This window comes from Lutjanus erythropterus, chromosome 16 (genome assembly GCF_056507025.1).
Source record: "Lutjanus erythropterus isolate fLutEry1 chromosome 16, fLutEry1.hap2, whole genome shotgun sequence".
NCBI lineage: Eukaryota > Metazoa > Chordata > Actinopteri > Lutjaniformes > Lutjanidae > Lutjanus > Lutjanus erythropterus.
In genome coordinates, this window is record NC_139332.1 from 37,799,027 (window position 1) to 37,825,950 (window position 26,924).

The following is a 26,924-nucleotide window of genomic DNA, read 5'->3' on the forward strand; positions in this document are numbered from 1 at the left end:
ATTTTTTTTATTTTTTTTTTTATTTGTAAAGTTGCTCTGTGAAATAAGAAATATCTCTGCAGTAAATCAGAATTATGAGATTAAAAAAGTCAACATTATGACCTTTAATGACCTTTAACTGTAAATGGTTTGAATGTTACAGGGTTTAATAGTCAAAAGTTTGATGGTTTAAAATTTATTTTCCAGCATAATCAGAGAGTTTGTCTCAATTCTCAAAAATGAATGAATTCCACAATGTGATTTCTAAACCAAACTCCATGTGTGAAATCAGTGATTTTAGCTCAGAGAACACAGGAGTTGTTGTTCTGCTGCTGCCTCCATCTGTTAGTGTGTTTGTGTTACTGTGAGACTTCAGTCAGTCTGAATTAACCCTTTAAAACACTGAAGTCACACAAAAACAAAACAAACTAACAGATGGAGGCGGCAGCAGACCAACAACTCCTGTGATCTGTCAGATAAAATCACTGATTTTGTGAATGGAGTTTGGTTTGTTTGTGCTTTCCTCTCAGAAAAGACTGACATCAAGATAAAGTGGTGAAAATATTATAAATATAGTGTACATTTAAACTGATACTGTTTTAAGTATCTAAAACACGTGTTGTAAACTGTGGGCGTGTCGACTGTCATCCACTGGAGGAAACACACTGACTGTGGAGAAGAAGCTCATTCATCCCCAGTTCACAGAATTACACGTGTCTTAAACCTTTTTACACTTCAGTAAAACAAACAGAATGTAAACAGACTCAGTGTGGAGGCAAAGGTTCAGTCGCAGTTTGAAAACACACTGAGCACACACACACTTTGGACTGATTCAGGGGCCCCCGGGGGGCCCGAAGACAGTATAAACTGACCTGCGTCCCTCGTCTCACTCTGCTGTCCTGACAGAGCTCAGAGCGGGGGTGTGTTTGTTTTTAGGTTTTTGTCTCGGAGCAGGATGAGTGTCGTGAAGCGAGCGATGCTGCTGCTGCTGCTGGCGGCGATCGGCACCAACGCAGCGCCGGAGGACTGTGACGGTCTGAACAAAACACTGCCGACAGCAGACCTGCACAAGGTGAGTCTGTTGGTGGTCTGTCCAACTGTCTCTCCTGAGGGGGACGAGTCTCTGCACATTCAGCCTGAGACAACCAACAGTCTGCCCAGATAGAACACACACGTCTGGCCGACGTCGGCTCGATGAATAAAGTTGCAAGACGTCATATAGAGAGTTTGCTCATTGGCATTTGGTCAAAAATGTTCTCCAGACGATGTTTGGACGATGAATCAAAGCTGCACAGCGCAGCCTCTCTACAGCTTCTACGACCTTTATTTATTCAAGTCGAATCATTCTATCAGCAGATATCTCACTATCTGTGGTCCAAATTAACACCTATTTACTTATAATGTGACAGGAATATGGCAAAATGACAATAAAAAGAACAATATGCTTGACCATCAAAATAGCTTCTTAATTTTGTGTGTGAATAAAATAAAGAGACACAAATGATTCAAGTTAATGATCATACATTTATTCAGACAACTCCAGCACAGAAAAGATAACCAAGACAGAACATATAAAAACATACAGGTGGCCGGTCGGGAGACGCACACGGACAGCACGGTCTGGACTGCTGGCAGACTTATGAGCCTGCAAAGGGGAGAAAAAGACAAAACACATGAGCCCATGTTGTTCAATTAACTTATACTATACAGTATTATACCCATACTTCACAAATAAACACGTACAAATAGACACACCAAGGAAGGAAAACGTAGCTGTGCCTTTTTTCCCGGCCGTTGTCTGACCTTAGAGAGCCACCGTAGTTGATAAGAGACCTGTAGCTAATAGTATTAGCCTCTATGCTCTTTAGCTATTAAAGGCGTTAAAAAGCACCACAACAAGACACCAACTGGATAAAATGCAATGTATCGATCCACAGCCGACCTATCGCCGACTTTGAAATGGAGCACATAAACCCGCCCCCTGCTGTGGGCCGATGCTTCTCAGATGCATTTACAGACGTCAGGAGCAGAATGCCGACGCACGATCTGAGGCCGACGTCGGCCGGACGTATGCGTGCTGTCTGGGTGATGTGTCAGTCTGAGTCTGATCCTGGTTAAAAACATGTTTGATACAAGAGAACATAAGAATGATTCTGATCCACACAGTCTCACAGTTCTCTACTGAGCTTTTTGTTTGCACAAAAGTTCTCAAATTTAACCAAAGTAAGATAGAACATGAGAAATGTTGTTTTCATAACTGCTAGAAATATCTAACACAACAAAATAGATAATTTACTGGTTATCTGGTGTGGCTACAAGGTTAGCACTACGGCTAATCACCTTAGCTAACAGCTCATACAATCACATCAGCCAACATGCTCACAGTGACAATGCTAACATTAGCATGCTAACATTCTCAAAGTGACAATGCTAACATTAGCATGCTAACATGCTCACAGTGACAATGCTAACGTTAGCATGCTAACATGCTCACAGTGACAATGCTAACATTAGCATACCAACATGCTCACAGTGACAATGCTAACATTAGCATACTAACATGCTCACAGTGACAATGCTAATATTAGTATGCTAACATGCTCGTAGTGACAATGCTAACATTAGCATGCTAACATGCTCGTAGTGACAATGCTAACATTAGCATACTAACATTCTCAAAGTGACAATGCTAATATTAGTATGCTAACATGCTCGTAGTGACAATGCTAACATTAGCATGCTAACATGCTCGTAGTGACAATGCTAACATTAGCATACCAACATGCTCACAATGAGGCAAACATCAGTATCAGGAGACAAACTTGTCCTCAGGTGTGTCTCTGACCTGTCCCCCTCCTCCTCCTGCAGATTTTCGGGGACTGGGTTCTCGTCTGGTCCGTCTCTGATTCTGGGCTCAGCACAGAACTGCTGGCAAACCTCTCCAGCTCCCGCGTCGAGCTCAGCCTCCGCCCTGACAACAACACCATTGTGTATAACGAGAGGAACCTGTTCCAGTGAGCGTTCACACGATACAGAACTTTAAATCAGATTATCATGTTCAGCATGAGTCCACTCAGTCATGTGACGTCAGCAGGTTGTTCTCGTCTAACTGGTTTGTGTTGCTGTCGTTTTCAGTGACAAGTCGTGCGCCAGGTACTTCATCAACATGTCGATGCCCTCTGAGACATCTGATGACCACACGCTGCACACCGTCGATGGAAGTGAGTCACAATTACATGCACACACACATATCTGTCATTTTGTTTCTGCAATGACCTTCCTGTATGGAGTCAAATAAGATTCTTTTGTATTTTGCACAAATGATCACAAATAATTCACAGCCTGCAGGTGTGTATCACTTTTTGTGGGCATGTGCAAAATTATTCAGTCATATATAAAAGTCTGTGAATGTGTAATTATGTTTTGCAGCTGTAGAAATGATTTGTACATATGTGAAAAAAGTTTGGTGCACACAGATAAAAAATTTAACTGTAGAAATAATTTGTGCATATCTGAAAGAGTTTTGTGTGCGGAGATATTTTTTGCACATGTGTACAAAGGTTTTGTAGTTGTAAGTTTTGTGTATTTGTAATTAAAGTTTGTACAGAAATGTTTTTAACAATTAGGTTTCACAAAGTCTGAGAGACAGACACTCAAACTTCCCATCTCTTTTTGTGACCCTGAAGTGACAAAGCTACAAGGCAAAATTTACGAGTATGACTTTTTGCTTTGTTTTTACACCTTTACCAGCTAATTAGGGAGCAGAAGGTTGTAGTGCGTTTGGTTACTTATTGACTTGTGTTGTTTGTGTGTTTTAGCTTTTGAGAAGAACGGAGTTTCTTCTCAGTACAATGACTCAGGTGTGGTGGACGTCTTCGAGAGCTGCTCCGACTGTCTGGTGATGGTCTACAGAGGAAACGTGGGACAATACCTGCTCACCTACAGTAAACTCAACACACACAAATATTTTCTTTTACTAAAACTATGACAACTTATTCACAAATATTCTAACAAATGAAATGACTGAGTGACCTGTGTGTTTTCTGTTTGTGTGTCAGAGAGACACGGTCACCATCAGGATGTGGAGCAGCTGAAAGCCGCCCACAGCGACCATCAGAAACTGGCCGAGTGTCTGGGACTCCCTGTCGACAAACCGTTCAGCTACGATGGAGCTGCAGGTCAGTTTCTGATTGTCCTCTTAAACATCGGCGTCCCGAACAGGATGAACCTCACTGTCTCTGTAGATGAAATACATGAATAAACCTGGATAATTATTGTCCTCTTGTCTCCTCACAGATTTTTGTCCTGAGAAATCTTCTCCAGCTGCGACCTCTGAACAGTCCTGAGAGAACAAACAACATCATCAATTATGACATTCACAAATCTAATAAAAGAAAATACTAAAACCTGGAGGTGTGTTTCTTTACATCACCTGGTGGTGGGAGGGGGTCGACTGCAAAGTCTCTCAGGCTCAGAAAACTGATGGAAACCCAAAGTCCACACTGCAAATTTAGTCATCAGCCTGAAGTTTACGGTTGTGTTGCTGCAGGAACAGACAGGAACAGAGAGGAACATGGAGGAACATGGAGGAACACAGAGGAACAGGGAGGAACAGAGAGGAAGGCTGCCAAACTTTTCATTCTCACACTGCATTTATGCAGTTCACTGTGATAATGGTGGCAGATTTAAGATCGACTTTGGTAGAAATTGTTGAAACACGAGGTCTGTGATTCCTTAAAGAAGTTAAACAAAAGCAGATTCTTATTTCCAGCTGATGACGGTGACTTTTATCACTAAAGAAATGACTCACAAGCAGATTTCATAAGTGTAGCTGTCTGATGTAAGCTAATGCTAATGCTAACTTGACTTGAGTCAGCTGAGAAGTTTTAATGTTTCCATCTGACACGTTTTAAAACGGGAACCCTGTTAAAGTCTTTATGTAAAGTTACAAAAGTAAAGAGGTGAAAATATTCTAAATGTAGCGTCCACCTAAACTGAAAATGGATGAAATATTTTGTGAGTCTGGGGTGGAGAGCCTGGTCCCTCGACTGCTGTCCAGTCCAGAGGACGAACATCTGGACAAACCGTCCTTTTATCATACGAACCAGGCTCATGCAGAGCGGAGGACAGCTGCCCTGGAAACCTTTGTGAGACCAGAACTGGACGAAAAGAAGACGATGAGTGTTTGAGAAGAAGATGCTAACCTGCACGGGTCAAACACTGACGCAGTTCAGAGATGGAGAGCAAACAAAAGCACGTTTGAGCTGTTCAAATAAAACGTTCCTTGATCTTTACGTGTCTGGTTTTTAATTATTCTTGTCTTAATTCAGTTTTAATGTCACACTTCACTCCATTAAATGTCAGAAAATGGTGAAAAATGTTGATGATTGTTTCCCAAAGTCCAAGATGACGTCCTTAAATGACTTATGTCCACATTATGTCCACAACATGTGAGAACTCAGGCTGTGACCTTTTCTTTCTGTCGCTGAGTCGTTTTACACATAAAATAAACCAAACTGAATATAACAGATGTAGTGTGGAGGCCAAGGTTCAATCAGAGTTTGAGAACTCACTGAGCACACAAACACTTTGGACTGATTCGGGGGCCACTGGGGGCCCGAGGACGGTATAAACTGACGTGGTTCCCCCGTTCCCCCTGCTGTCCTGACAGAGATCAGAGCAGGGTGTGTTTTTTGTCTCGGAGCAGGATGAGTTTCGTGAAGCGAGCGACGCTGCTGCTGCTGCTGCTGCTGGCGGCGATCGGCACCAACGCAGCGCCGGAGGACTGTGACGGTCTGAACAAAACACTGCCGACAGCAGACCTGCACAAGGTGAGTCTGTCTGTCAGTCCAACTGTCTCTCCTGAGGGGGACGAGTCTCTGCACAGACTAATCATTTAATGTTTTTGTCCTTTTTGTTTGTCTAAAAGTAATCAGATTACCCTTACAAAATGATAAAAAAAAAATGTTCACATCAGCCTCTGACTTGTAGTTCTGACTTAGTTGCATTACAAACTTCTAACACAAACAATTTCTGCCACGTGGTGAAAAAGAACCACAAACACATCAACAAACTCTTGACAATCTGACTGCAAACGCACCACAGTGACATCACTACACTGTCAGGCACCACAGTGACATCACTACACTGTCAGGCACCACAGTGACATCACTACACTGTCAGGCACCACAGTGACATCACTACACTGTCAGGCACCACAGTGACATCACTACACTGTCAGGCACCACAGTGACATCACTACACTGTCCAGCTTTAATAACCACACAATCTATTCAGCTTCTCAGCCTCTCAGCAGGTTTAAAGGAGCTGCACACTTTGTTTACTTGGTAACAAGTTGCTATAAATGGTAACATAAACAAATGTTTGTGTTAGCTAATCTGTGCTGTTTATAGTGACTGTCAGGTTAGCATCAGGCTAACCACCTCGAAATAATGTGTGAATGTTCCCAAGTCTGAATAATGAGTGTTTAGTCTTTAAAGAAAAGCAGAACTTTAATGATCCCTTGTGGGATTTTAAATTCCTTTTTTTCCAATAAATTTTACAATAAAATTGCATCTGTGAGTTTTCCTCCATTAAAGAACATGAACACATCAGTAGATTTTATTCGAGGAGCTGAGGTGGAAGAAAAACTAAGTGTAAAACCTGATTGGGAGATAAAATATTGAAGAGATCGATGTATTGCAATAAGTGCTTCGAAATGAGCTCATTAAAGATTTTGACAGTAGTACAAATGATGAAAACTGGTTAATAATTATTAATATCGGATGCATCTCCACCTGTAAAAACAGCTGTAACTGTCATGTTTCCATACATACATGTACACAAACACAGTACGTCCCTGCAGCGTGGGGATTGAAACAGATCATTTATGATGTTGTCACAACTTCGCTATAAAAATTACAATTACAACATAACAACTAGTCACGTTGTTGAAACGTCCTCGTCATGATGTTTCCTGCTTCATGTTACACATTAGATCAATGAAATCTGTAATCATTTAGTTTGGGGACGACAGGAACATAAAGCTGAGGATCGTCTGCATAGAAGTGAAAGTTTAATGTTATGAATGTGGACGATATGAACAGGAAGAGACCCAGAACTGAGCCTTGGGGGACACCATGGAGGAAAATACGTTTTTAGTCTTAAAGAATAGAATATAAAGTCTTCACTTTGAAAACCTTCAAAATGCTCAGAGAAATCTTGTCCGGCTCTGACCCGTCCCCGTCCTTCTCCTGCAGGTCTTCGGGGACTGGGTTCTGGTCTGGTCCGTCGTTGACCAAAACAGCTACAACTTGCTTGCAAACCTCTCTGGCTCCCACATTAAGCTCCGCCTCCTCCCTGACAACAAGACCATCGAGTTCAACGAGAGGATCATGTTACAGTGAGTTCTCATGTCATTGATGATTTTAACAGCGGTTCAGGTTGGTTTAAGTCAGTCGGCTGCTGCTGGTGGATTCATATCTAACAAACAGACCTGAGAGCGACAGAACCGAGCCTCAGGGAGATCCAGATATCACCTGGAACCCCTCAGATTTATGACAACAACGTAGCTCCTGCCCTCGAGATACGATCCAGTATGATCTGAAGAGTTGATGGGATCAATAGTCATCTAGATTTGGTAGTGATTCATCCTGGAGCTGGAGGGAGACAGGAAGCTGGATCTTCATCAGCGAGACCTGATGTCCGGTGCAGCAGGAACAACTGATTCAGCATCAATAGTTTGATAAAAAAGGTTTTTGTTTTGTTTTGTTTTGTTGTTTTTCGGTTGTTTATCATGTTGAAAACTGGTCCCCATTCACTTCCAGTATTTGAGAGATTCTGCAGCTCTGTTTTCCTGTGAAACTGGTTTTATGGACTAAAAAAACTACGTGACCTTCAGTCTGCATGAGGGCGCCACCGTCATGAAGATCAGCTCAGATTTCACGTTAGCTTTTATAAAATAAACTGCGATGCACATTGTGATGTTTTAGGTGGTTTTTGCACTGTAGTTGTAAGAGCATGAGAAAGTCTAAGTCTTCTGAGTGAACTGAGCCAAGAGGCTGGAGATTACAAACAAAATCTGCTTCATTTAAAAATGGACCTCAAACTCAAGCAAACAATAAATGATAGAATATATATGGAGCTTCGATAAACAGTGAAAACCAGAAAGCTTGTGTTCTTTTCAGTAACTGTGACAAGATTTTAAAAAATGAATGAAACATTATGTCAGTAGATTGAAACATACATGTATGATGTTTGCACGGGAGGCTGCTGTGATTGGTGGAACAGCAGGAAGTCGTGATGGTGATTGGTCAAATCTGCAAAGAAGTTGCAGAACATTGCATGTCACAGAGAATTCACAGGTTGAATTTTGATGAATTCAGGGACTGAAAGTTAAAAGACGTGAGTCAGCAGGTCGTTGTTGTTGATTTAACCGGTTTGTGTCATTTTCAGGGATCAGTCGTGTTCCAGGTACGTCCTCAACATGTCGATGCCCTCTGACAACAACGCACTGAGCTTTGGCAGTGGCAGTGAGTCACATTAACACACACACACACACACACACACACACACACACACACACACACACACACACACACATTTTATGTCCTTATCCTTGTCCTTGCATTGTCTTGTATTGCATCATATTGTATCACATTATCAGTCGTATCATAAAAGCACAGCCAATAAAAACTGTTCAAACCTACTTTTGTGTATCTTCTGTCATTGTTACTAACTCTGTGTGTGTGTGTGTGTGTGTGTGTGTGTGTGTGTGTGTGTGTGTGTGTTAGTGTATGAGGGCAATGGAGAAGTTAGTCAGTTGAATGATTCAGGTGAAATGTATTTCTTTGAGAGCTGCTCCGACTGTCTGGTGATGACTTACAGAGGAATCTTGGGACATTACCTGCTCATCTACAGTAACCTCAACACACACACAAATATTTTCTTTTACTAAAACTATGACAACTTATTCACAAATATTCTAACGAATGAAATGACTCTGAGTGACCTGTGTGTTTTCTGTTTGTGTGTCAGAGAGACACGGTCACCATCAGGATGTGGAGCAGCTGAAAGCCGCCCACAGCGACCATCAGAAACTGGCCGAGTGTCTGGGATTCCCTGTCGACAAACCGTTCAGCTACGACGGAGCTGCAGGTCAGTTTCTGTCAACCACATTCAATGTCGAATTTTTTTTTTAGGACTCTGCAGCTCAGCTCGACCTCAAACGCTACAGTTCTTCTATATTTGAGTTTCCTGTGATACACTGGTGACCCGAACAGGATGAATCCCTCTGACAGCTTGTCTCCAAACGTCTGAACTGTGAAGGAATTTCCTCCTTTAAGCAGAAATGATTGTACTTTAGCTTTGAACAAACAGTCTGATGCAGCCCTGGAGGAGAAAGTGTTGCATGTGACAAACATGACTGAGGTCGACTCAGGAAAAGTTTACAGTACAGAGGTTAAATACAGGAGGATCCCAGTTACACAGAGATACACTTAGTGTTACTCCTGTATTCTACTCAGTCAAACTTCAGCAAATTCATCTGCATAATATATTAAGGTCTCCTAAAACTTTTTCAAACATAAGTTAACCAGCTCACAAGATTTTCTTCTGAAAATTCCATCACAAACAGGATTATAAATAGAGCAACGACTGATCTGTACTTTGATTTAAGGAAACTGTGTGCAGTTTTTGTAATCTGGCAGCATCTAAGACCTGGATAAGATCAGGGTTCAGTGTCTGGGGACAATGTCCCGGCTAAATTCTCAGAGAACGTTGTTCAGAACTAATGTGTCATACAAACTTCTCGCCGAATGGAAATGTTTAAAATAAGCAGAAAAGAGAGTTAGTTAGTTGGTTATCTCATGACTGAAGCATTAGATGCAGTCAAACTGCAGAAAATACACACATTTTCTTTTTGATTGCATCAAAGACAGACATAATAACCAGCTGTTCTTCAACTGAAATCCTGTTCGTGACGTCATTTAGTGAAGGATGTCTTGTGAACTGGTCTAATACAGAAGCAGTTATTGGACTTTGACTGAGTAGAATAGAGGAACAACATGAAGTGAATCACTGGGGAACTTCCACCTGAGTATTAAACCACCTTTAACCTCCTGACTTGACCTTCTACTCCGATTCTGTGTCTGTCTGTTTGCTCTGAAGTCGAGTACAAACATGTCCTCCTCTGGCCTTTGTCTCTGGGAGACGATGTTATCAGGACGGCTGCTCTGACCGACCCAGAGACACAGAGGAGGCAGAGAGAGGTGAAATATATTTTCAGGATTTATAACTGACCCCAGACTTGACCTGGTCATCTTACCTTTAGCATAAAGGAGGAAAATTCCTTGACTTGGATCGGTGCCTGCAGCTCAGGTGGTTTGTCATTGGTTCAAACAGGTCAGGTGACCTTTGTTTTACAGACAAACCAGGACCACAAAACTAATGCTGATGTGTGGGACTGGTCCTTCGGTGTTTCAGCAGACATAAATGAATAAACACAGATAATGATTGTCTTCCTGTCTCCTCACAGATATTTGTCCTGAAAAATCTGCTTCAGCTGAGACGTCTGAACTGTCCTGAGTGAACGTGTGGGAACAAACCAACATCAGAGTGTCCACATTTGTCAGATCTGTCACTCACAAACCTAATAAAAGGACAAATTCAAATCTGGAGGTGTGTTTCTTCACATCAACTCTGATTTTATCCAGTTAAATCTCTTTGGTTCTTCTTGCTGGTATTAACTAACAGTATAAAGTCTTGGTGCTCCGAACTGTCACTCATTTTTTATCAGTGCTTCGTTTAGTTTAAAGGATCAGAGTTGCCAGGTTGGCAATTTTCCACTTATTTGAGTTGTTAATGGTTGGATCGTGCAGGTGGACAGGATCCGGACTGGTTTTTAAATGCATTAAAAAATACAGTATATTAAGAATACATCCATATTCACAGATGATAGAGCTGAATGTGATGAGTTCTGCAAAAAGCTTCCTGTCCATTCATCTCTAGTTATCAGTGAGGATGATGTTGCTGCAAGTCTTTTTAAACTGAAACCAAATAAAACCACCGGCAGATGGTCTTAAAGACCACCTTCACCGACTGTGGTCCTCAACTACAGGCTGTTTCAGTACCTCACACACACACACACACACACACACACACACAAACACAAACGAACCACAATAGTAGCCAGTAAAAAAGACCAAGAACTAAAATACTTAATGTTATTAATTATTACATTTTCATTACTGTGAAGAAACAATACTAATAATAATAATAATAATAATAATAATAATAATAATAATAATAATAATAATAATAAAGGCGGTAGTTTTGTAGTTCTTCATCCCAGCGGTAGGAGGCGGTACAGCTCCGTGACGTGACGTCAAACAGTCATCCCAACAAGTAGACGCTGTGTCGTCACTTCCTATAGAAATTCAACATGGAGTCCTCCGGTCTGAAGCTGAGTTTCTGGGAGAACGGACCACAGCCCGGACAGTTTTATTCTTTCCCCGGCGGCAGCGGCAGCAGCAGCGGGTTGGGGACATCATGCGGGCCGGTCAGACACACACTGTGAGTCCGTCACTAGCGGGACTGTTGACCGTCAGTTTGATCCGGAGCTCCGCTGTCGGTTTCGGTTTGAGCTCCGCCGCTCTGCTGTCTCATCATGGAGAGACAGGAGCTAACTGATGCTAAGCTAACTGCTGGTTTATATTTGTTTAACACTATTACAGCTCAGCTCAGATACTGTGGGACTTAATGAATTTACATAACTAATAGAATAAAATCTTTATTGATGACTAATAAGTGATAAATGTGACAGTTTGTGGTGTTTGTGTGTGTTGTGCTGACTAACTGTTAGCTAGCTGTGTGTGTTAGCTTCACTCAGCTGCTGCTGGTTTCAACTTAGTTCATTTAGTATTTATTCAGCTCCTGCTGTTTAACGTTAATGTTAAATTCTTTTATTTATTTATTTTAATTGTGTTTTAAGGGGTAAATGCAGAAATCAGTGTTTAATAAAATAACAATAAAAGTTAGATGAATTTAGTAAACTATAGAAAAGTAATGTTGGCAATACTATTGAAAAGTAAAAGTGATTTTAGAAAAAAGTTGAATGTTACTGATTGATTTAAACTGTTTAGTACAGATCCCTGGGGAAAAAAAACAGCATAATCTTTTTTACAGAGTTTATCAATGTTGGTGAGAATAATGATGAAAAATGATCTTTTTCTCTAATATCACAGTAACAATGTCAGTCAAAATAATTGCAGTTAGATAGTTCTTCTAAGTCGTTGAGCCCTGCTTTAATTCATGTTGATAAATCAGATTTAAGACCAACAAATAAATATTCAGCTTGTTTAATGAAGAATGTAAATTATATCAGTCATTTAAAGCTTTAATATGAAACATTTCTGCAGTAAAATGTTGAAAAAAATAACAAAATTATTTTGTTGAGTTGTGGACTTTGTTACTCCAGATGTTTCCAAAATGTTCAAACGACAAAAGTTTTCTATGATTGATCTTCAAAATCGTTCATGAAGCCAATCACCTCGTGTTCTTTCATAAATAAGAACCTTTAAAACATGGTATTACATCAGTATCTATTGGTACTGGTATCGTAGATTTTTAAATGATACTCATCCTGACGTGTGATTTGATTCTCTGTCCTCAGTTGAAACTGAAGTCTTTTTGCAGAAGTGTTCCTCTTGAATTATAAGTTCCTAAACCTCGTCTGTCCCTCGTCTCTCTGTCTCTCTGCAGAAATCCGATGGTCACTGGGACGTCGGTGCTGGGTGTGAAGTTTACTGGCGGCGTCATCATCGCAGCGGACATGTTGGGTTCATATGGCTCTCTGGCTCGCTTCAGGAACATCTCGCGTCTCATGAAGGTAACGGACAGACACTGCAGACAGAACAACATCAGCTGTAGGAGGAAACAAACAGAAGGATTTAACAGTCAGTGATGTGTTTCAGGTGAACAGTAACACCATCCTGGGAGCGTCAGGTGACTACGCAGACTACCAGTACCTGAAGCAGATCATCGAACAGATGGTGTAAGCAGCTGCGATCACAGTAACCTCACCTCCCGTCCTGCAGGTGGAGCTGCTCGTGTTCGGACGTTCACTCTGGGTTTTTATGTTTTTCAGTATTGATGAGGAGCTGCTGGGCGACGGTCACAGCTACAGTCCGAAGGCCGTCCACTCCTGGCTCACCAGAGTCATGTACAACCGCCGCAGCAAGATGAACCCTCTGTGGAACACGGTGGTGATTGGAGGTTTCTACAATGGAGAGAGGTGACGTCACTTCCTGTTTCCTCTTCTGCTACTACTGCTCTGTTCTGATGTCACTGTTTAACAGAGCTGCATCATCAACCGTCCTGTTCTTCTTCCTGTTCTTAATTTTGTTGAAAGTGAGCTACATTAACCAGTCGGCCATCTTGCCTCCCTCTAGTTTCCTTGGTTATGTGGACAAGCTGGGCGTGGCCTACGAGGCGCCCACAGTGGCCACAGGCTTTGGAGCGTACCTGGCTCAGGTGAGTGACTTAGATCTCCTCCTCCTGGTGTAAAACTCTGCAGGGTTCATACAAAGACCTGAAGGTTTGGAAATGCTTCTTTTTAACCTGAAACATTTTTAAAAAATATTTAAATTGAATAATATAACATATAATAAATATCATAATATTGATTAAATATCTGATCAGGATTATTTTCGGTGGTTGCACTAATGATATGATTTGTGATATTAGAAAGAATTCAGATTTTTTCCTCATTATTCTCATTTTCATTCTAAACATCATTATGGTGTGATTTTTGGATCTGCATCAAACAAAGATGTTTTCTTCAGTCAGTAAAAATACGATGTGCAGGTCGGGACACTTCTGAAGCACAATATTTAAATCAGAATCAGATTGACACACATTTTGCATTTAACACGTTGTTCTTCCTGCGATTTAAAAATTGGCGTAGGCCATATTGCAATTTTGATCAAATTTTGATTCACTGTTCAGCCCTAGTTAATACTTGAAAATGTTTGAATTTGCTTGAAAAGTGTCCAGTTTTCAATATAATCTGTTGTTTCATCGATGCACTCAGTCATGTAAACCAACAAATCTTTTAATATTTGTCATTTATAGAAGTGGTCCCCAACCTTTTTGTAACCACGGACCCGTCAACGCTTGACAATTTTACCGTGGACCGGGGGGGTGGGTGCATAGATTGTTATAACATAACAATAAACGTGAATCCACTGTGTACTCGTATGCAACTTTATTAGCAGCTTCCTCGTAACATTGTGCCAACAACATAACATGAGTATGACATCAAAGTCTCTGGTAAAATCATCTCTGCCCATTAAATGAATAATAATAAAAAAAAACTCATGTGGAAAAATAAATGGCAAGAACCAGCAATTCCACATTTCTTTCTCTATCTAAATAAACCTACACACCACTTTTAATATTATTATTAAACTCTCTGTGAATGTTATTTTTCAACAGCTGAAATAAAGTTGCCAGTTTGAACCGTCAGATAAGGTTCCTGCATGTTTGTGTGCCGAGACTCACAAGCTCTCCTCCTCTCCTCTCCTCCTCTGCTCCTCTCCTCCTCTCCTCTCCTCCTCTCGCTCACCTCCCTCTGTTGGCGACCACTGCCCTTACACTCTCTGATTCTGGTTGCTATGGTAACGACAAAGACACCTGAAGTGTGTTGCTTATGTCCAGTCTATTCCGTTGTTTTGTTTTGGTTGCTGTCACTGCAGAAAATCCCGCTTCACACAGATAGGATGTCGGAAATGGCGACAGGGTTTTCAGTGCTGTGGTGGCGATCTCGGGGTATTCTGCCATGACTTTAATCCAGAACACCAGCAGAGTTGTGGTCTCGAGCACACTTTTAAGGCCGCCGTCATTTGCGATCTCCAGCAGTTGATCTTCTTCTTGCACAGACATGCTGGATTCACCTGGATTCACCTGGTTTGTTGACAAATGGGTTGTGGATCCATTCCTTGGCAGTTCGTGGGTCCTTTGAGGTTGGGAAGTAACGCTCGAACTCTTTTAAAAGCAAAGACAGGTGATCGTGCACCAGCTTGGTGAATGAAGACGCAGGCTCAGTCTCACCCAAAATCCCCGCTTATGTTAGAAACATGTCCAATATGCCTCTGTTCACGCGTCGTGCTAGCTGGGTTAAATTTTTGCGCTCAAGTGACCGAGATGTAACCGAGAGAATCCGGTCATTTTTCAAAATAAAAGATTTTTCAAAATAAAAGATCGTTCAGACTCAGATAATAAATAAAACGGAAAAAATTAATTATTTCTTGTGCGGCCTGGTACCAATTGATCCATGGACCTGTACCGGTCCGCGGCCCGGGGGTTGGGGACCACTGATTTATAGCTCAATAAGTCCTGTTGATCTCTGAGCCTTAAAATTTATACAAAATAAATATATGAACAGCTGATGAAATAAATAAAGTCACAGTAACTGACAGAATGTGATTTTCCTAGAACTCATGTGAGATCATCTATAGAGGAGAGGTCTCACTCTGTTTGAATTGTTGAACTACAGAGACACTGATTCTACAAAAATGGTACAGAGTGGAGCTTCTTCCCTCACACAGGATCTTTGGTTATGTTTAACCTGTGTGTGTGTGTGTGTGTGTGTGTGTGTGTGTGTGTGTATAGCCTCTTATGAGAGAGGTGGTGGAGAACAAGGTGGAGATCACTAAGCAGGAGGCTCGGGACCTGGTGGAACGCTGCCTCAAAGTTCTGTACTACAGAGACGCTCGTTCCTACAACAGGGTGAGTTCAGGACACCGTCTGTCCTTCACACCTTCACTCAGAGACAGAAAAACTCCACAGAAACACCCTTTAATGGGGAAACACTAACTTGTGAACATTATTTGTTTTTTTGGAAATGAATTATTTGGAATAGTTGTTTTAATCAGTTACAATTCAAAATAATAAAGTTTGTTTTTTGATCTGTTAAATGAGACATTTTGTTTTAATGAGTGGTGTGTTTTAATTTTAGCACGAGATCGCCATAGTAACAGAAGAGGGTGTGGAGATTATTGGTCCTCTGTCTTCTGAAACCAACTGGGACATTGCTCACATGGTCAGGTAGGGTCAAAGGTCATCTGCAGTTTCAGTCCAACATTTTGTCATAACATGAACGTTGTAAGACATTTCTCTGTATGTCCATGGCTAAAAAAAACCCCACTAATATCAATAATCATACAACAGAACAGAACCAAAACTGACATTTATCAGCAAACATTAACAAAGTATAATACATTTTTAAAAAGTAAATAAACATGAAGAAAAGAAACAGTAAAACCAAAGAGAATAAGACTTCTGCACATGAACAGCGAGCTTCATCAGCTGATATTCATTCTCTGTGATGTGTGAGAGACTCAGGAACTTTCAGGAACGAGTCCTGAGAGTCCACATGTGACTCGGTCATAACTCACTGTGCGGGACTTTACTTAGTTTGATCCAATGTCGTGGTCGTTTTCCACGGTTTCACAATAATTCTACATCCTGTTAGCAATTCTTCAGATGATGATGGCCATTTTAACGCCACCAGCCGGTTTTCATCAGACAGGAACCGCCGGGGCTGAAATTATAGAAAGAAATGAAACGCACAGGTTTTAAAATGTGCAGTTCCTCAAATGGCCACTTGAGGCTCCAAAAGTGAGTCAGTCATCATAGACTCCCGTATTAAAATGTCCAACTTTACAGTAGAAATAAACATGTTAAACATGACTGACAAATTTACATGCAACTGTTTTAAAATATTCTAAGACTTTAAGTTCAGCATAATTGAGGGCGTGTTTTTTTTTTAACACAGCTTTAATGTGGGTGAATAAGTAAATTTAACAGAATTTGAACCAAACAAATTAAAAACCGTGTTATCAGAAACATTTCTCTCCACATTTTTTCCCCAGACTCGCCTCAGTAATCATTTTTAGCTTCCTCTGAATTAATTAATTAATATTAATTAACATTAAAGAGCAGGTGTTAAAGGCGTTTTTCAGATGTTTCTGATAAATGTTGACATAGTAAAAGTTCCTTGTTGAGATGATATTGATGTGTTTAATATTGATTTTTCTCTGCAGTGGGTTTGAATGAAGACGAGCTGCGACTGATGAAGCATCGCTGATTCTCTGCTGACTCAAAAACAGCAACTGCTCACACATTTATCTATCAGTTTAGTTTTTTCTTATGTTCACTGCAACTTTTGTATAATGGAAAATAAATGTGATAAATAGAAAAAACTTGTTTTGTGGTTTTATTTGTGTTTTTGTTTGTTTTTTGTACAGATTAACGTGATCAATACTTAAGAACTCTGAACTAGAAATTGCAGATTGCAGTTCTTCACAGTTAATAACACGTCACACCAGTATAACCACCTGTCATTGTTCACTGTGATTCAAAGAGTGCAGAGTGTTTTAAAGTGTTTCATTTTCACATTTCTTTAGGACCATATGATTCAAGAAATCGGCCTGATAAGAAAGCGTGTTGCGATTTATTTTGTGAAAATCTCACAAAAGAAGTACAATTTTAATGATAATGATTTGTACTAACTTGTATTTTATGCTTATAATTAACTTCTGTATCGCGTCATACAGTGTTTGTACTCCCCTGCCTTGGTCTGACTGTATAATCACATTTATTCAACACATACATGTGAAATTGGTGTAAATGTGCATTTTAAGTACTTTCGCTTTCACTGTCTGAACATGACGGCTGTTGCTATGCAGATTTTGCGAGATAAATTCATCTGTTTTGTAACTGGGCAGACCAGGAAAACGAGTCCAATCGGAATAATCCCTGTCAGAAAAATAATTCTGCTCGACGAATGGAATTTTAGACGCTTTTGGTATCCGGGTAGCTTCGTGACAGCGCGCCAATCGGAATAGACACTGGCTTTGTAGTCAGGCAGACATAACAAAGTCGTCCAATCACAAAAAAATCTGAAGGGGGATTTTTGCTGTATCTTGGCTCAGGTACTTTCTTTTTCTTTTTTAAAATAAATACTCACACGAGACTCAGCGGAGCGATCACATATTAACACCACAATTAATTAACTGTTACCGAGAATTATTTAGAAGTGACAAACAGCGCGTAATAACATGTTTACGGGCTGTTTCGGTGCTTGCTAGCCAATGCTATCTGATAGCAACTAGCTAGGCTAGTCAGCGGTTAGCACCGAGCTCGTAGCTAGCCACGTAGGAGCAAATGTGACCGTTAGCAAAACTAAGATGAGCGTCCGTCACGGCGGACACGTTGAATCATCGTTAAATGTGTGTTTGAAGCGTCCAGCTGACGTGTGTGTGTCGCTGCTCAGTCAGCTAACACACAGGCTGCGTGTGTGTGTGTTAGCTAACTAACATGTTGAGCTGCTCCCTGTGTGTGTGTGTGTGTGTGTGTGTGTGTTGTAATAGTAAATGGCAGCACATGACCAGCAGCTCTACCCGCTGCTGTAAACACACACACACACGGACACAGACAGACATGACACAGGCTACATGAACATCTCCGGCTAACATTAGCCGGTGTGTGTATCTGTGCTGAGTGTGTGTTCGTTTCACATACACACATGCGCGCGCTCCGGTTGTAGTAATGTTTAACGGCACCGTGACAGCCGGCATGTGTCAGTACCCAGCAGGCAGCGGGCCTCTGTTAGCGCCTGTCAGACAGGAACCTGCTGCAGGCTGAGCGCTAAAATCAGGTTTAATGTAAAAAACTTAGTGTTACTGCAGAGACAGCAGAGAGTGAGACAGGTGGGAGTGACCTGTCTGTCTGACAGCAGCGTTACTGTCTCTGTGCTGAGAGAAACTGTCATCTATATCATAATAATTCTGCTACTTCCTCAGTCATCTATAGATTTTAAAATGCGGTTTTCTGGTTCCTCAAGCTGCTATAACGTTGTTAAACTCATCATATTATAACTTCCTCCTCCTCCATGTCTCAGTTTGACTCAGAGGGATGTGATGCAGTTATAGAATTATTATGGATTAGGGATGGGCAGTATATTGATATTATATTGTATCATGATTAGGGATGGGAATCACCAATACCATTAACAATTGTGCTTATTGATACGATTCTTTATTGATTCACATGGATTTTCTGTGTGGAAACTTTTGTGGTGAAAAGTTCTGTGTCAGAAGTGTTGATGGACTGTGTGAGATCTGGACCTGAACCCAGTAGAACCTGATGGGCTGACACTGGGTTCAGGCTCTACTGTAATTATTTATTTATTTATTATTGTTTTCATTTTTCCCCAATTTAGTCACTTCCTTGCATGTATTGTCCCTATCTGAAAACTCTTGCTTGTTAAGAAAAATGTCGGGCTGTAATCAGGTTCGGGCTGACATATGCTAATGAGGCTTGGCTTCAGGTTGGTTTGGGACAGAATTTTTTGGCATCGGGCCTCAACGGGCTCAACTTTATGATTTAAGCGCTACTGTGTTTGGATACATCCGTGTGCTCTGCTTGTTTTCATGTTTGGATATTTTATGGACCAAGCAATTAATTGATTAATCATAAAAATGATTGACACATTAATTGATAATGGAAATAATAATTAGTTGCAGCCCTACAAATACATTTACGAACAGAAATAGGATTTTATCAAATATTGCACATCCTGCAGACCTTATTACAATTTCTATATTTTCATGATTAATGTTGCAGCACTAGTTTACTTGGTTGCCATGGAGATGCTTTAGTGTTTTTATGTGTGTGTGTGTGTGTTTGTGTGTTGTTGTCAGATGGTGTTTCTCAGCACTGGTTAGTTGGTCCAGATGTCAGAGGACCAGCGGCACCAGCGGACTGAAGCCTCCCGGCGGGGGGAGGCCAGTCTGGAGGCGGGGGAGGGCGACACGGAGCCCAGCATGCTGCTGCAGAAACTCAAGAGTAACATCTCGTGAGTCCACTTCACTGTCAAATAACAGCATTTACATTTATTTCTGAATATAAACAGATGTTTACATATATATATTTTTTTTTTTTGCAATTGTCTTATCCTTCTGCAACTTTATTGCAAAAAAGCACCTAAATGCTGCCGTGAAATCAGGTATTTAAGGCTGAAACAATCCCCCAAAACAGCCCTGCAAAGTCCTGGTCCTTTTTACTGTTGGACATAATGGTTGTACTTGGACAGCCCAGTATTTCCTGAGGTGGTACATGGTGTAAAAAGTTTGACAAACACTGATTTAATGAATACAAACAAGTGGTTAAATTAAATTCTATTTTTAGGACTGATGTAGTGAATAAATTAAGTCCAGGTGACAGTTGGGTGCGATTGAATTTATGGATGAACTTAAACTTGATCACAATCTGAGAGAGCTTAAAGCTTAGAGCTTAAAGTTTAACACTGTGACTCTATGAGCTGGTCTCTGATTGGTCTGTTCTGTGTCTTACAGGAAGAGTGTTCAGACCAAAGTGGATCAGATCCTGGTAAGAACCAAACTCTCTAATTTCATGTCAGTTTACTGATGCAGTGATGTCATGTTAGTGCTCACCTGTGATTGGTTCTGTTGTGTGTTTTAATAGCAAGATGTTCAGCGTTTCTCTGACAACGACAAGCTGTATCTGTACCTCCAGCTGCCCTCTGGACCCAGCTCCGGAGACAAGAGGTCAGCCCTGCTGCTGCTCAGTCACATATCAGGAAGACAGACATGTGTGTGTCCTGCTCACTCACTCTGTGTGTGTGTGTGTGTGTGTGTGTGTGTGTGTGTGTGTGTGTGTGTGCGTGTGTGTGTGCGCATGCAGTGGCGGTGACTCCAGTTCGTTCAACACAGCTGATCAGCTCCACACCTGTAACTGGATCCGCAGTCACCTGGAGGAGCACTCGGACACCTGCCTGCCCAAACAGGACGTCTACGAGACGTACAAGTCAGAGGACACACACACATACACGTCAGTCTCTGGGGGTATTTGTTGGGTCATGTGATCCCTGACTGTCCTCCTGTCTGTTTGTGTCTCCGTCTGTCCTGCAGGAGATACTGTGAGAACCTGCAGCATCGTCCTCTGAGCGCCGCCAACTTTGGAAAGATCATCAGAGACATTTTCCCCAACATCAAGGCCCGACGGCTTGGAGGCAGAGGACAGTCCAAATATCCTTTAGCTGCTGGACACAGTGTCCATTAGGACTGTCCTACAGTCAGGGCTCCTGTTGGTTTGAATATGTGTCAATCTGTAGCTCACTTCTCATGAACTTCTGGTTCAGACTGGTTTCATATGAACGTCTGGTTCCTTGAAAGTCATGTTTGTCACCTCCCACAGTGAGACTTCTAAAAACAAAGTTAAAGCCCTCCTTATCAATTATCGATTGATACTCTGTGACAGGTCTAGACTCATTAACTGTGTTTTTTACCTGGAAAAAAAATGCAATATACAAGAAAACTGGTGAATGAGGCAGATTCTCCTAAATCACTCATACAAACCACTTAAAAACAAATGTGAGAGTGGTTCATTCATGAAGCCTAATATACCTCATAAGATTTATGATAATGACCATATCTATTTCATCTATTATCTATTTAGTATTTAAGGTTAATTTTGGGAGTGTAGTGAGCAGGGTTTTAGTTTTGAAGCACAGTTTTATGAATGAGCCTACTCGTTTAATTCCTTAACCTGTCTGGCTGATACGTACTGTTACAGCGGCATCAGGAGGAAGACGGTTCTCAACATGCCTCTGCTGCCCAACCTGGACCTGAAGAACGACCCGGTACACACACACACACACACACACACACACACACACACAGAGTCGGACTCTGCTGGGTTTCAGGTTCTCTTGACCCATGAATACAACCAGTGAAATGTTTTTTATCATCAACAACCTGCTGTTGGAGCTCTGACTGAGCTGACCTCTATGTTGGCCTACAAAATGACATCATCACTGGACTACAGCACAGCCATCATGGTTGAACAGACAAAGAAACTGCACCTGTAGCTCCACTGACATCTCCTTCTCTTCCTCCTCCCCTTCGTCTCCAGGCGGAGCTGACCGAGTTGGTCCAGACATACAAACAGGAAGTGACAGAGGCAGCATGCGAGCTGATTTGTGATTGGGCGCAGAAGATCCTGAAGCGTTCCTTTGACACGGTGGTGGAGATCGCTCGCTACCTGATCCAGGAGCACATCGTGAACCCTCGCTGCAGCCAGGCTGAGCTGGTCACCTCTGCAGCACTCGCAGGTGTGTGTGCGTGTGTGTGTGCGTGTGTGTGTGTGTGTGTGTGTGTGTTCTGAGATGATTGACAGCTGTTGTCGTCTGTCTGTGTGTCTGCAGGAGGTCCAGCCAAACCCCACAAGGTCATCAAGAAGACACCTGTCATCTCTAAAGCTGACAGCGATGCAGCTGCTGATCAGAAGGTGATGGCATCACAGGTTTCTGTCCAATCACTGATCATATACACACTATGATGTCACTGCTGCTCACTACTTCCTGTCTGTCTTTTTTTTTTTTTAGAGAGAACTCGGAGACTCTTCATCCTCATCTTCACTGAAGCTGCCGTCTGGAGACAAATCAGCTGCAGCAGCCAAACCTTCCTCTCTAGACACTCAGCCTGCTCCTCCGTCCTCTTCCTCCTCCTCCTCCTCCTCTCTGCGTCCTGCTGTAGGTTGAAACCTCCGCACATCTCCATCTGTATTCAACCTCACCTGTTTGTTAAAATGGTTAAAATTGGCCTCTTTATTTTAAAGCATCTGGAAATTTGATGACCAGCCCTCTGACTGCAGTAGGGTAGAGTCTACACACGATAGTAGACATCTAAAAAGTCAAAGTCATCAAAATAGATTACATTTTGGCAATCAAGTTTCCACGTTTTGGGTTTGAATTGTTAGAACCACAATATCAGAATCAAATTGAAGCTGCAAACTGCATGATTGGACCGATGCACTCTTGCACGTGTCAGCCAGGGGGACTGGTTACAGGACACCAACTGGTTGATGGGATTTTGAATTTAGATGACTTTTGGTCACTGCGTGACAGAATTTAACATCACTTGCTGTTTCCACTATGTAGCTCTAGAGAACACAGACAAATTATATGTCATATTCCAGAATATAAAGCGTAAAGCACATGATGAAAAAACCAGAGCAGATACCCAGACGATTGGAGCACACCCTCCGAAAATGGGAACCACCACCTGGGTCTTCCATTCAACAGGTACTGTTCCTGACCTCCATGTGATACTGAAGAGGTGGGTCAGTCAAGACAGCTGAACTGAAGCTGAGGTTGGAGTTGAAGACCTCACAGGCAAGGGCCTCCACACTCACTACATGTTTGGGTTTACCCGATCGGTCCGGCCTCCTCCCTGGCCATCTGATCCGACTTACCACCAGGTGGTGATCAGCGGAGTTGACAGCTCTGCTCCTCTCTTCACTTTTTGTTCAAGACATTCAACCGCAAGTCTGATGATACGGTGTTCTGACACCACTCTGATTCCAGATCAGGCAAGTCAGTCCCCCCAGTCAACCCCATCCAGGTTTCTCCATCATTGGCAACATAAGCATAAAAGTCACCCAACAGAGCTATAAAGTCCCTAGATGGTACCATTTCTAAGGTGCCACCCTGGCACTCAAAGAAGGCAGAGTCCTGAGCTGCTGTTCAGTACATACTTCTGTGTTCTACTGTTTTTGTCCGACGGCTGTCTGATGCAAGGTACAGCGATGAAAATATTAAATATTATGTTAAATATAGCACGCACTTAAATTGATATTGATGGTTAAATTAAGATATCATATATTAATTTTACTATTTCAAGCCAAATTTCCAGAGGCTTTAAATTTTCTTGGTGAAGTTATTAACGAGGTTTCTTTCTTTCCTCAGTTACTAATAAACAGATCCACCACTAACATAAATGATTGATGTGCTGCAGGTGGAGGCCTTTATGAAGCAATTACCCAGAATCCTCCCTCGGAGCTCTATCCCCGATAAGGCCCAGCTCTCGGTCCGCTCCTCTCCGCCCTCGCTGGCTCCCAAAGATGCCTCAGGTGTTGGTGGGGCGTCTGGACCCGGAGGCCCAGCCGCTGCCGCCGCAGCCAGTGGCGGTGGGGTAAAGGTCATCGCCATGGCGACACTGCCCCAGCAGCAGGGTGGACCTGTCCCAGTGATGATCCTGCCTCAGGGCTGTCTGTCCTATGAGAGGGAGAAAGTTGCCCCGCCACCACCTCCTCCTCAGCAGCAGCACGCCCCTGCAGCCCCCACCTCTGTTGTCCAGAAGGCACGAGGGAACACCAGCAAGCGCCCCCTGGAGGTGGTGGCGCCAGGTGGCGCTGTAGGCGTGTCCGGCGGCTCTGCCACCAATGCTCCTCCGGTGAAACGGAAACGTGGACGACCAAGAAAACCTCGGCCGGAGGACACCCTGCCTCCTCCCCCTCCTGCTGCTCCTCCTCCTCAGCCCTCCCCTCCTGCTCCGACCTCCCACCCTCCCATCATCACCTCCCTGAGTGGAGGAGTCATCCAGAAAGCTTCTTCCTCCTCCTCCTCTTCCTCCTCGCAGCCTGTGCTGGAGCTGGTGATCCAGGACCAGCCAGGGCTGGTTCTCAGTCCGCTGCCGGCGGTGTCGGACCCAGCTCAGCGGCTGATGGAGCACCGTGGCGTGGTGGTGCAGTGTCAGCCGGGTGGGCCGGTGGAGCCGGACCGCCACAGCCGGCCGCTGCTGCTGTTCCAGAGTCCAGGGACGCCCAGCTGGGAGCTGACGCCATCGGGGCGGACCCCAATGGTGGAGGTCATCCAGAAAGCTCCGAGGCCGAGCAATAACAACAGCACCGCCACTGCTCCTCCACCCGCGGCACACCTCCACCCTCCTCCTCTTCCTCTGCCCACGCTGCACGAGGAGCATGGTGAGGTGGAGATCACGCTGACGCCGGTGGAGCTGCACGTCAACCCGCCGCTGCCTTCCACCTCCACTTCCTCTTCTTCTGCTGCTCCAGAATCCTCACCCTCTGTCACCGTGGTGAAGATTGAGGAGGAGGAGGCTGAGGAGAGCAGCAGCACCTCCTCAAAGAGAGAGGGACACTAGCTTCCCTCACTCGTCTTCTTCTTCCTTGTCTTTTTATCAGCCCTCCTCCCTCACTCAGCTTTTACCTCACTGCTGCAAAGCCCTGCCCCCGCCTCCCCTCTCCTCTCTCTGATTGGTGGAAATCCCAGATTGGTGACACCAGAGAGCCAATCAAGGAGGATAAATGAAGCCAAAACCTCAACTGTCCTTCCATCAGCTCCCATTGCACTTGTGAACAGACTGGACGCTTTTAGAAACCTGTGATCTTTAACTGCATGTCTGTCTGTCTGTCTGTCTGTCGACTGTGGCTGAAAGCGGAAAAGTGGCCGGGCCTGAAATCAAACCTTCCTTCTTTCCTTCCTCGCTTCCTTGCCTCCTCGTATCCTTCATCTCCAGACTTCTCGTTTTCTGTGCTGAGGTTTGGTCGTCTGCTCCGTCGCTTCTGCTGCTTCAGAAGAAAAACAGACAAAGAGGAAAGAGTGACATAAAGGAAGGAGGGAAGACATCAGAGCTAGAGGATAAAGAGACGTGTTCAGTATTGAATCAGGCCCCAGACGCCCCAGAGTTCAGCCTGACGTGGACAGATACAGTAGGTACTACGGGTCAGAGCCTTGTGAAGGTTCTTCGAGCTAAATATGAAAAAAACGACCTCTTTAACAGAGTTCGACCTCGATTCACCTTCACTTCACTTCATGGAAACTCAGTTTTAGATTGTTGTGCTGACAGCTTTTCACAAAGCTGCACATTTTTGGCAGAGCTGCGATTGCAGGGCAATAAAATGGGATGTTTCACTCAACAAAAAGTCTGGAGGTGAGGATAGAGACCGTGTTCAGTTTGAGTTTTGGATTGAATGTGAATCGAAGATCGGCTCTGCTCTCCTCTTAAAGAGTTCTTCTGTTCTAAACAGCTTTGGTTTGTTGTGTTTGTATCAGTGTTGGTTTAGTAGATATCTCTGATCATGAACGTGTGTGTGTGTGTGTGTGTGTGTGTGTGTGTGTGTGTGAGACAGAGAGGGATGAGACGACATTTCAAGGCTTTTCTAACTACTTAACACCCAGAAATATTAGAATAAAATTAGCCTCGTTCATATAAAATTCAGTCATTTATTTATTCAGGTTAGTTGAGGTGAATGATCAGAAACTTTATCATTTTCTCTAAAACTTATTTAAAATGACATTATTTAAAATCGCTCAAATACACATCACGTTGGGTCCCAGTCTGTTCGGTGGCAGCCATGTTTGTCTGTCATTCAAAGGCCTGTTTCCCTGTCGCATCATTTCCAATATTTCTGTGCTAGTGCAAATTTCATCTTACTACTGTACCAGGTAGCAACTGGTTCCATTTTTGATCTAGTTCCTGTTCACCCAGAGCTCCTACCGTTACTTTCTGGATATTTCTGCAGCATAACAATATTTAAAATTTAGTTTGACACACATTTTCCATTTAAAATGTATTGCGCCTCCTGCGATTTGAAAATCGCAGTAGACTTTATTGTCCTGCCCCAAAATGGGACCCTGCCACTTTCCCAAATTTCTCCAGGATAGCAGCATCTAGGGGTGGGAATCTTTGGGCACCTGCCGATTCGATTACGATTACGATTCAGGGGCTACGATTCGATTATAAAACGATTATTGATGCATCTTTATGTATATTGATGCACTTTTTCACAAACACATTTCTTTTTGTCTCACTGAATAAGCATTCGTCACTTGCAATTTTTAAAAACAGCGCATTTGTAATAAGAATTCATTTCGATTATATTTTATTAAACTATTGGAAATATGTGCAAACTGGAAAGTACCAACAGTAGCCACTAGTAGCCGCAGCAACAGCAGCCTGCCGTCTCCCCGACTCCTCCGTCGGGTGGAATCGAGTTATGGCTTCTCATGTTTGTTGTGTTGCCAAAGTATTTTATTTTAGCTCGACACAGCTTACATATAA

At 42.7% G+C, this 26,924-nt stretch overlaps 4 protein-coding genes across 4 annotated transcripts; all 4 read left to right on the forward strand.

The window, feature by feature from the left end:
- Positions 1-855: 855 nt before the first annotated feature.
- On the forward strand, positions 856-4,385 carry LOC146313640 (saxitoxin and tetrodotoxin-binding protein 1-like). The gene is made up of 6 exons (XM_084739646.1): positions 856-1,051; positions 2,848-2,993; positions 3,115-3,200; positions 3,798-3,923; positions 4,038-4,157; positions 4,276-4,385. The coding sequence occupies exons 1-6, from the start codon at positions 935-937 to the stop codon at positions 4,323-4,325; spliced, it is 645 nt and encodes a 214-aa protein (XP_084595772.1). The 5' UTR covers positions 856-934; the 3' UTR covers positions 4,326-4,385.
- Positions 4,386-5,578: 1,193 nt separating this feature from the next.
- LOC146313641 (saxitoxin and tetrodotoxin-binding protein 1-like) lies at positions 5,579-10,649 on the forward strand. Its single transcript, XM_084739648.1, has 6 exons — positions 5,579-5,810; positions 7,239-7,381; positions 8,434-8,510; positions 8,772-8,897; positions 9,016-9,135; positions 10,514-10,649. Exons 1-6 carry the CDS (start codon positions 5,688-5,690, stop codon positions 10,561-10,563), a joined length of 639 nt encoding a protein of 212 aa, XP_084595774.1. The 5' UTR covers positions 5,579-5,687; the 3' UTR covers positions 10,564-10,649.
- Positions 10,650-11,389: 740 nt separating this feature from the next.
- On the forward strand, positions 11,390-17,240 carry psmb4 (proteasome 20S subunit beta 4). The gene is made up of 8 exons (XM_084739639.1): positions 11,390-11,550; positions 12,739-12,865; positions 12,951-13,030; positions 13,124-13,270; positions 13,428-13,509; positions 15,649-15,765; positions 15,995-16,083; positions 17,082-17,240. Exons 1-8 carry the CDS (start codon positions 11,420-11,422, stop codon positions 17,092-17,094), a joined length of 786 nt encoding a protein of 261 aa, XP_084595765.1. The 5' UTR covers positions 11,390-11,419; the 3' UTR covers positions 17,095-17,240.
- Positions 17,241-17,423: 183 nt separating this feature from the next.
- rfx5 (regulatory factor X, 5) lies at positions 17,424-26,522 on the forward strand. The gene is made up of 11 exons (XM_084739581.1): positions 17,424-17,972; positions 19,743-19,897; positions 20,397-20,430; positions 20,527-20,609; positions 20,746-20,868; positions 20,973-21,089; positions 21,625-21,703; positions 21,976-22,174; positions 22,268-22,350; positions 22,448-22,594; positions 23,859-26,522. Exons 2-11 carry the CDS (start codon positions 19,776-19,778, stop codon positions 25,002-25,004), a joined length of 2,133 nt encoding a protein of 710 aa, XP_084595707.1. The 5' UTR covers positions 17,424-17,972; positions 19,743-19,775; the 3' UTR covers positions 25,005-26,522.
- The last annotated feature ends 402 nt before the right edge of the window (positions 26,523-26,924 follow it).

Excerpts from the sequence above, each read along its gene's own strand:
- LOC146313640 (XM_084739646.1), top strand. The coding sequence starts at position 935 with ATGAGTGTCGTGAAGCGAGCGATGCTGCTGCTGCTGCTGGCGGCGATC. Across the intron at positions 2,994-3,114 it reads AACGAGAGGAACCTGTTCCA|TGACAAGTCGTGCGCCAGGT; the intron begins GTGAGCGTTCAC and ends TGTCGTTTTCAG. Across the intron at positions 3,924-4,037 it reads ACAATACCTGCTCACCTACA|AGAGACACGGTCACCATCAG; the intron begins GTAAACTCAACA and ends TTTGTGTGTCAG.
- LOC146313641 (XM_084739648.1), top strand. The coding sequence starts at position 5,688 with ATGAGTTTCGTGAAGCGAGCGACGCTGCTGCTGCTGCTGCTGCTGGCG. Across the intron at positions 7,382-8,433 it reads AACGAGAGGATCATGTTACA|GGATCAGTCGTGTTCCAGGT; the intron begins GTGAGTTCTCAT and ends TGTCATTTTCAG. Across the intron at positions 9,136-10,513 it reads CAGCTACGACGGAGCTGCAG|ATATTTGTCCTGAAAAATCT; the intron begins GTCAGTTTCTGT and ends GTCTCCTCACAG.
- psmb4 (XM_084739639.1), top strand. The coding sequence starts at position 11,420 with ATGGAGTCCTCCGGTCTGAAGCTGAGTTTCTGGGAGAACGGACCACAG. Across the intron at positions 13,271-13,427 it reads GGTTTCTACAATGGAGAGAG|TTTCCTTGGTTATGTGGACA; the intron begins GTGACGTCACTT and ends GCCTCCCTCTAG. Across the intron at positions 13,510-15,648 it reads TTGGAGCGTACCTGGCTCAG|CCTCTTATGAGAGAGGTGGT; the intron begins GTGAGTGACTTA and ends GTGTGTGTATAG.
- rfx5 (XM_084739581.1), top strand. The coding sequence starts at position 19,776 with ATGTCAGAGGACCAGCGGCACCAGCGGACTGAAGCCTCCCGGCGGGGG. Across the intron at positions 22,351-22,447 it reads ATGCAGCTGCTGATCAGAAG|AGAGAACTCGGAGACTCTTC; the intron begins GTGATGGCATCA and ends TTTTTTTTTTAG. Across the intron at positions 22,595-23,858 it reads CCTCCTCTCTGCGTCCTGCT|GTGGAGGCCTTTATGAAGCA; the intron begins GTAGGTTGAAAC and ends GATGTGCTGCAG.